The 7,051-nt window shown below is 65.6% G+C and overlaps 2 protein-coding genes across 2 annotated transcripts; one reads left to right on the top strand and one right to left on the bottom strand.

The window, feature by feature from the left end:
• Window positions 1-723: 723 nt before the first annotated feature.
• On the top strand, window positions 724-3,805 carry PCYOX1L (prenylcysteine oxidase 1 like). Its single transcript, XM_066560120.1, has 6 exons — window positions 724-844; window positions 1,119-1,325; window positions 1,758-1,932; window positions 2,012-2,223; window positions 2,312-2,452; window positions 2,992-3,805. The coding sequence occupies exons 1-6, from the start codon at window positions 724-726 to the stop codon at window positions 3,648-3,650; spliced, it is 1,515 nt and encodes a 504-aa protein (XP_066416217.1). The 3' UTR covers window positions 3,651-3,805.
• A 731-nt stretch (window positions 3,806-4,536) lies between these two features.
• On the bottom strand, window positions 4,537-6,346 carry IL17B (interleukin 17B). The gene is made up of 3 exons (XM_066560352.1): window positions 6,285-6,346; window positions 5,152-5,438; window positions 4,537-5,021 (listed from the first exon to the last, which is right to left on the bottom strand). Exons 1-3 carry the CDS (start codon window positions 6,303-6,305, stop codon window positions 4,772-4,774), a joined length of 558 nt encoding a protein of 185 aa, XP_066416449.1. The 5' UTR covers window positions 6,306-6,346; the 3' UTR covers window positions 4,537-4,771.
• Window positions 6,347-7,051: the final 705 nt, after the last annotated feature.

The following is a 7,051-nucleotide window of genomic DNA, read 5'->3' as shown; positions in this document are numbered from 1 at the left end:
GGGCTGGAGTAGGCTCTGGGTCTGTAATTACATGTCCAACCTGTTCGAGAGTTTTTGCTCAGCCTTTGCTATCCTTTGTAATCCGAGGAGCAGCGGGCTCCCGTGGGATGCCCTTGGCACAAACCGCTCTCTGTCAGGCATCTTGTTTTGCCTAGGGCAGAAAGTCCGAGCAAAAGCTGGAAACGCCTTTGCTGCTGCATGAGGCGGGCAGGACCCAGCCTGCTCTGCTCTGCCAGGACCCGAGCTGTGTGAGCATCACCCGGAGCACATGGAGCTGATGGAAAACCTGCTCAGGCAGCACCGGGGCCCAAGCTCTGTGAGCATCACCCGGAGCACATGGAGCTGATGGAAAGCGTGCCCAGGCAGCACCGGGGCCCAAGCTCTGTGAGCATCACCCGGAGCACATGGAGCTGATGGAAAGCGTGCCCAGGCAGCACCGGGACCCAAGCTCTGTGAGCATTACCCGGAGCACATGGAGCTCATGGAAAATCTCAGGCTCAGGCTGGCCCCTCGCAGCGGGACGCTTGTGAGGAGCGGAGGGCAGGGGGATGCTGCCCGGGGCTGTCGCAGGGTGTCACTGTCCCCGTGTCCCCGCGGTGCCGGGGCCGGTGCCGCCTCCCGGGCCGTGCCGGGCTCGGGGCGGGGCGGGCGCGGGGGGCGCGGGGGCCGAGCCTGCGGGAGGGGCGGGCCGGGGCGGGCGCTGCCGGCCCCGCTCTCCGCGCCATGGCCCCGCCGCCCGCCGCGCTGCCGCTGCCGCTGCCGCTGCCGCTGCTGCCGGCCCTGGCCGCGCTCCTGGTCGCGCTCCCGGCCGCGCCCGCCGCCCGCGCCGCGCCGCGCTCCATCGGTACACGCGGGGATGCCCGGGGTGGGGGTGGGCATCCGGGAGCACCGGCAGCACCGGGCCGCCTCCCCGCCCCGCCGGGGCCGGCACCGAGCGTTCCGCACCCCTCCTGCGCTCCGCAGCCTGCATCCCCATCCCCGCGCATCCCCGCGCATCCCCGCGCATCCCCGCGCATCCCCATCCCCGCTGGTGTTTCCTCGCCGCGGCCCGGGGAGCGGCGGGACCCCCTTGGCCCCGGGGCGCTGCTGACCCGGCCTCTGGCCGCTCTCGCCCGCAGCCGTGGTGGGCGCCGGGCTGGGGGGCTCGGCCTCCGCGTACTTCCTGCAGCAGCACTTCGGGCCGCAGGTGCAGCTGGACGTGTACGAGGCGGCGGGCGTGGGAGGGCGCCTGGCCACCGTCACCGTCAACAAGCAGCAGTATGAGAGCCGCGGAGCCTCCATCCATGCCCTCAGCCTCCACATGCAGGACTTCGTCAAGATCTTGGGTGAGACTGGGCGTCCCGGCGCTTGTATGGCCTCCCTCGCTGAGCTGGGGGGTTTGGACACACCCGGGCTCTGTGCTTGGGGTGGTGGGGAGGGTTTAGGCCAGTCCCCCTTGGCACACAAGGAATGTGGTGATCTCCTTGCTGTCTCTCCTGTTGTGCCCTGGAGAGAGAAGGGGACAGGGTGGTCACCATCCGGGGGTCTGGTGGCATTAGTGTTGGGTGGTTCTTCACAAACTCCTGCCAGTCTGTCCCGGTCGGCAGCAGCAGCTCCATGAGATGCCCCAACGCGATGTGGCTGGGAACCTGTGCCTTGGGGTCTCTCATTCCTGATGCTCCTCCAAGAGCATCCTTGCCCCTATCCCTGCCGGGACGTGTCCAGTGCTGGCCTGTCCCAGGGTGGGACCCAGCCCCGTGCTCCCTGTGCTCCCGCAGGCCTCAAGCACCGACGCGAGGTGGCCGGGAAAAGCGCCATCTTCAGCGGGGAGCACTTCGTCCTGGAGGAGACCGACTGGTACCTGCTCAACCTCTTCCGCCTCTGGTGGCACTATGGCATCAGCTTCCTGCGCCTGCAGATGTGGGTGGAGGAGGTGATGGAGAAGTTCATGAGGTAGGACAGCCCGTGGGGCTGGGGGGGTTTCCCTGGGGCTGGGGCATCACCAGGTGCCCCCTGCTCCTGTCGCCTCCAGGATCTACAAGTACCAGGCACACGGCTACGCCTTCTCCAGCCTGGAGGAGCTGCTGCGCTCGCTGGGCGGGGAGGCCTTTGTGAACATGACCCAGCGCTCGGTGGCCGAGTCCCTGCTGGAGGTCGGTGTCACCCAGCGCTTCGTGGACGATGTCATTGCCGCCGTCCTGCGCTCCAGCTACGGCCAGTCCGTGCTGGTGCCCGCCTTCGCAGGTAAAGCCACCTCCTCTTGCTGTGTGAGTCTCCTCAGTGTCCCCTCTGCGGCCAGGCTGTGGAGCCACCCTCGTCTTCCTCTCTGCAGGGGCCATGTCGCTGGCGGGAGCCCAGGGCAGCACCTGGGCGGTGGAAGGAGGGAATAAGCTGGTGTGTTCAGGTCTGCTGAAGCTGACCAAAGCCAATGTCATCTCAGCCAGGGTGACAGGCATCTCCCTGCACAGCTCGGGTGAGCCTGGGCACGGGTGTGGCTCTGCGGGCACCAGGGTGGGAGCTTGGTGGTGGCAGCATGGGAGTGCTGTGGCTGGAGGGAATTCTGATTCTGGTGAGGCATTTGGGAGAGGCCCTGAGGGTCTGTCCTTCTCCCTTTGATCCAGTGGGGACCCTGCAGCTCCAACCTCAGCCCTGAGGTTGCCCTCCCTTCCTCCTGAGGTCCATCAGGTTCTCCTGTGGCACCATCCTTGTTGCAGGCTCGCTCCCCATTCCACCACAGCAGAAAAATATCTGGGGCCTGGGATGTGGGCTGTGTTCCCCCAGTCCTCTTTGCCCCCACTAGGCTGGGCCTCTCTGGAAACATTTTATGTCTTAATGAAACCTTTCTGCCACCCTAAGGGATCAGCAACTCATCCATAACCATCGGGTGCTGTGGTCCAGCACTGGTGTGTGCTGGAAAACCAGGGGATGGAGGTCAGGCTGGAAAAAAAGAGGGTGAGGGCAGCACCACCCGGACCTCAGGGCTGCTCCTGACTGTCCCCTGTCTCTCTTCAGAGGGGAGAGCCCTGTACCAGGTCCACTACGAGAGCACCGAGGGCCAGGGCTCTGCTTTCTACGACCTGGTGGTGGTGACGACTCCGCTGCAGCCCAGCAGGAGCAACTTCACCTTCGACAACTTCGACCCCCCCATCGCCGACCTGCCCGGCGCCTTCCAGCCCTCCGTCACCTCCGTGGTGCACGGCTACCTCAACTCCTCCTACTTCGGCTTCCCCGACCCCAAGCTGTTCCCTTTCACCAGCATCCTCACCACCGACACCCCCGAGCTCTTCTTCCACGCCATGGACAACATCTGCCCCGTCAACATCTCGGCGGCGTTCCGGCGCAAGCAGCCGCAGGAGGCGGCCGTGTGGCGCGTGCTGTCCCCGCGGCCGCTGGACAAGCCCCAGCTGAAGACCCTCTTCAGGTCCTACTACTCGGTGCAGGTGGCCGAGTGGCCGACGTACCCGCGCTACGACGCCGCCAAGGCGCTGCCGCCCGTCGTGCTCCACGAGAGCCTCTTCTACCTCAGCGGCGTGGAGTGGGTGGCCAGCTCCATGGAGATGACGGCAGTGGCGGCCAAAAACGTGGCCCTGCTGGCCTACAACCGCTGGCATCAGCAGCTGGACAAGATCGACCAGAAGGACTTGATGCACAAGGTGAAGACGGAGCTGTGACGCCCCTGAGGGGTGGTGGGCCAGGAGCTTTGGGGTGTGCGGTAGTTTGGGGAGTATTTATTGCCTTGGGGAGGCCAGGGGGGGCTGGGGGACAAGGGACAGGTTGTGTCCCAATGACTTGAAGGCCTTCAGGAATACAGTTCCTGCCCAGTGTTGCTGTGTCTGTGCTGTGTGCCTCAGTTTCCCTGTTCCCTCACCCCAGGCTCTGCTGGAAAGGAGCCTGTGCCTTCTCCTGAGAAAGGCTCACAGTGTTTGGGAGGGATATTGGGGGGCTTTCAGGGGTGAGGCTGGCTGGCATTGGCAGCAGATGGGTCCCCCCGAGCTTCCCAGCTCCCACCAGTCTCTCCTGCCTTCCTGGCTTTGCCCTTGGGAGCCTCACAGGTAAGGCTGGAGATCCCAGGGCCTCTTCCATGCCTGGAGCCCAACCCTGCCTCCTGTGCCCCAGGGATGCAGGAAGGGCTCTCACAGCTCCTGCCAGGTGCTCTGGGCTTCTGGGGGTGTGTTTGGGGGGCAGAAGAGCCTCAGTGGGAGAAGCTGGGCAGGACAGAGGGGCAGCATTGAGGGGCCAAGGCAGGGGCAGCTCAGACCAGAGCCAGCAATGCACTTTATTGAGACCTCAGAAGCTGCCCAAAGCACCAGCAGCTTGCCCCACTCCTTGGGCTACCCAGCCTGGCACAGAGGAACCTGTGGGAGGGCTGGGAAGGACTGGGAAGGACTGGGGAGGATGGGAGGGCTGGGTGTTGCCAGAAGCTGTTGCAGCGACGGAGCAAACAAAGGGAAATGGGGACTTTAGGAAGGGAGGAGGCCTGATCCTGATCCTGATCCCGATCCTGATCCTGATCCCGATCCTGATCCCGATCCCGATCCTGATCCAAGGGCTGCCTCTGCTCTGGGTGACTCCCAGGGGTGCCTCTGCACTGGGTGTCCCCAGAGCAGCTGCTGGGGCTGAGGCTGACGGAGTCTGCAGGGGGATTTTGAGGAGTTCTTGCACAGGGCCCTCCCCTCACCCTGCTGCCCAGCCAGGTGGCCTCTCCCAAAGGGCTGGGCAAGCTGGGGAAGCAAGAGCAAGCTGCTTAGAATGGCCAGCACCGGGGGAGCTGCAGGGTGTGAGCTTTGCAGCCTCAGAAGATGCAGGTGCAGCCCACAGCAATGGTCTCCATCACCATCTGGTACTTCTTGTGGCACTTCTTGCCCGAGGGCCCGTGGCCCAGCTGGCCCGGGCAGAGCCGGCGGCGCACGGGCAGGCGGCTGAAGATGGGGATGCTGGCCATGCTGCGGTCCTCCTGCAGGGTGAAGGGGTTGATGCAGCCACTGCACAGGCACCGGGCCTCGGGGATGTCTGCTGGGATCCGCGTGGCATCGTGGTTTATCCTGGAGGAGAGGGAAACGGGGCAAGGCTGGGGAGGTGGTGATGGGGTGAAATGGGTTCTGCATCACAGCCTCCAGCAGCCTCCACAGCCCCTGTGCTGGCTCCGAGCCCCTTGCCTGTCCCCGAGCTCACCTGTAGGCCCAGGGGGACAGGCTCCTGCGGTTGGACCTCCAGAGCCTCAGGTTCACCTGGCACTTGGTGTCCCCCGGCTCGGAGCCGTTCCTCAGCTGGCGCACCATGTCCTGGATGCTGTGCTCGTACTCTGCCATGCTGCTGTAGGGGTCATCCGGGGCCCAGGCCAGCCCGGGGGGGGCTGTGGGTGCCCGTGCCAGGCCCCTTCTCCTGCCCTTGGCTGCCTTGCTCTGGTCCTTGGCTTCGGGAACCGGGACCATGGCGAAGGTGAAGATGCAGAGGAGAAGCTGAGGAAGAAGGAGGATGAGGATGGTGAGAGGCTGCTTGGGCTGCAGGACTGGCATGGAGGGGGAGCTCTCCCTCCTCCCAGGGGTCACCAGGTGATGGCGGGACCACGTTGGCTTTGAGGTGGCACATTCAATGCCCAAAGGCAGTGCTGGCCTGCAGGTGAGAAACACCTGAGGGCAGTTTGCAGGGATGGTGGGCACACTCATGATGAGCTGATGTGTGTGGCTGCCCCTCACCCTGCTTGCAGTTTGTGTTCCCCAAAGTGCCCCTGCCTGTCCTGCCCGAGCTGTGCCCTGTCCCCTCCCTGCCCACCCTGAGGCAGCTGCATGGGGAGTGACCCAGCCCAGGCTGTACCTGGGCAGCCTCTGGTTTAAAAGGAGCCTTACAGAGATGACACAGTCAATAATGAGATCTTTATCCAAGCCCTCCTCTCCCTCCCTCTGTGCTCTGAGGACGGTGAGAGAGAACAGATGCTTTTTTCCTTCCCTTCTCCCTCCAGCCTCGCCGCCGTGTGCTGCCACCCGCCCGGCAGGCTGCCCAGCAGGGAACAAAGTTGCTTTCTGTAGTGCTGCTCGCTGCTATTCGTGTCCCAGCAGTGGCCCGGGCTGCCCCACACCCTGCCCGTGGGTGTGCAGTGCCCCGGGGCAGGGAGGCTCAGTGCCCGGAGCCGCGCTGTCCGGCCGTCTGTCTGTCCGGCCGTGGCTGCTGCATCCTCACCCTGCTGGGCACGGGGGGATGGCCCTGGCAGGCCCAAAGCAAACAACCCCAGGTGAGCAAGCATGCAAATCATTCTGTGAGAGACGGAAAGCGAGGAGCAAGCCCCGGGCTGCCGGGGAGGCACCTACCAGGTTTGGAGCCCGCTCCATGGCCGCCGAGGGGAGCCGGAGCCCTCCTGCGCTGTGCCTGCTCCCTGCGAGCCGCGCAGCTAAAAAGGGAAAGCCCCAGCCCCCGGCTGTGCCCTGCCAGAGGTGTGTCCGCTCCCCAAGGTGCCAGGGAGCCTCGGAGCAGCCAGGGCAGGGGGCCAGCGTGGGCTGGGGCTGGGCCGCCCGTCACCGCCCCGGGCGCTGGCTCTGCGGCCCGCGGTGACTGCGGTCAGCGCTGAGTCCCCTCTGGAGCCGGCGGCCCCGAGGGGCTTTCCTGGCAATAACGTGCTCTGGGGAGGCCGTTTGGGCTCTCTCGGTGTCACCGGCATGGTCACAGCCCCGACAGGCCGGAGGGACACGGCTGCTGGGCTGGCAGAGCAGGGGCTGGCAGCAAGAGGAGCAGGCGTGGCTGTGCCCCGTGCTGGCAGCAAGGTGAGCGGGTAACCCGGGGCTGAGGGCCCGCTGTCCTCCGTGAGCCACCCCCAGCAGCAGCTCTGCTGTCCCCAGGAGCCCCCAGGCCCTTCTGCCCAGCACTGGGATGATGGTACCCATCCCTCCCTGCACCCCTGGTCTGTCTGTCCCCAAACCCTTCCCCTTGTGCTGTCCTGCAGCTCCCGCCGTGGGGACGCAGCAGCTGTGCCCACAGCTGGCCGTGGGGCTGCGAGGGCTGGGTGTGCTGGGCCAGGCACCGCTTTGCAGGGTGCTGCAGTGGGGGAAACTGAGGCACGGGGGCGCTGGCTGTCATTCCC

This window comes from Molothrus aeneus, chromosome 15 (assembly GCF_037042795.1).
Source record: "Molothrus aeneus isolate 106 chromosome 15, BPBGC_Maene_1.0, whole genome shotgun sequence".
NCBI classification, from domain to species: Eukaryota; Metazoa; Chordata; class Aves; order Passeriformes; family Icteridae; genus Molothrus; species Molothrus aeneus.
Note: the sequence above shows the minus strand (reverse complement) of the source record. Positions and strands in the feature narration are given on the sequence as shown.

Excerpts from the sequence above, each read along its gene's own strand:
- PCYOX1L (XM_066560120.1), top strand. The coding sequence starts at position 724 with ATGGCCCCGCCGCCCGCCGCGCTGCCGCTGCCGCTGCCGCTGCCGCTG. Across the intron at positions 1,933-2,011 it reads GTGATGGAGAAGTTCATGAG|GATCTACAAGTACCAGGCAC; the intron begins GTAGGACAGCCC and ends TGTCGCCTCCAG. Across the intron at positions 2,224-2,311 it reads GCTGGTGCCCGCCTTCGCAG|GGGCCATGTCGCTGGCGGGA; the intron begins GTAAAGCCACCT and ends TCCTCTCTGCAG.
- IL17B (XM_066560352.1), bottom strand. The coding sequence starts at position 6,305 with ATGGAGCGGGCTCCAAACCTG. Across the intron at positions 5,439-6,284 it reads TGGAGCGGGCTCCAAACCTG|CTTCTCCTCTGCATCTTCAC; the intron begins GTAGGTGCCTCC and ends CTTCTTCCTCAG. Across the intron at positions 5,022-5,151 it reads CTGTCCCCCTGGGCCTACAG|GATAAACCACGATGCCACGC; the intron begins GTGAGCTCGGGG and ends CCTCTCCTCCAG.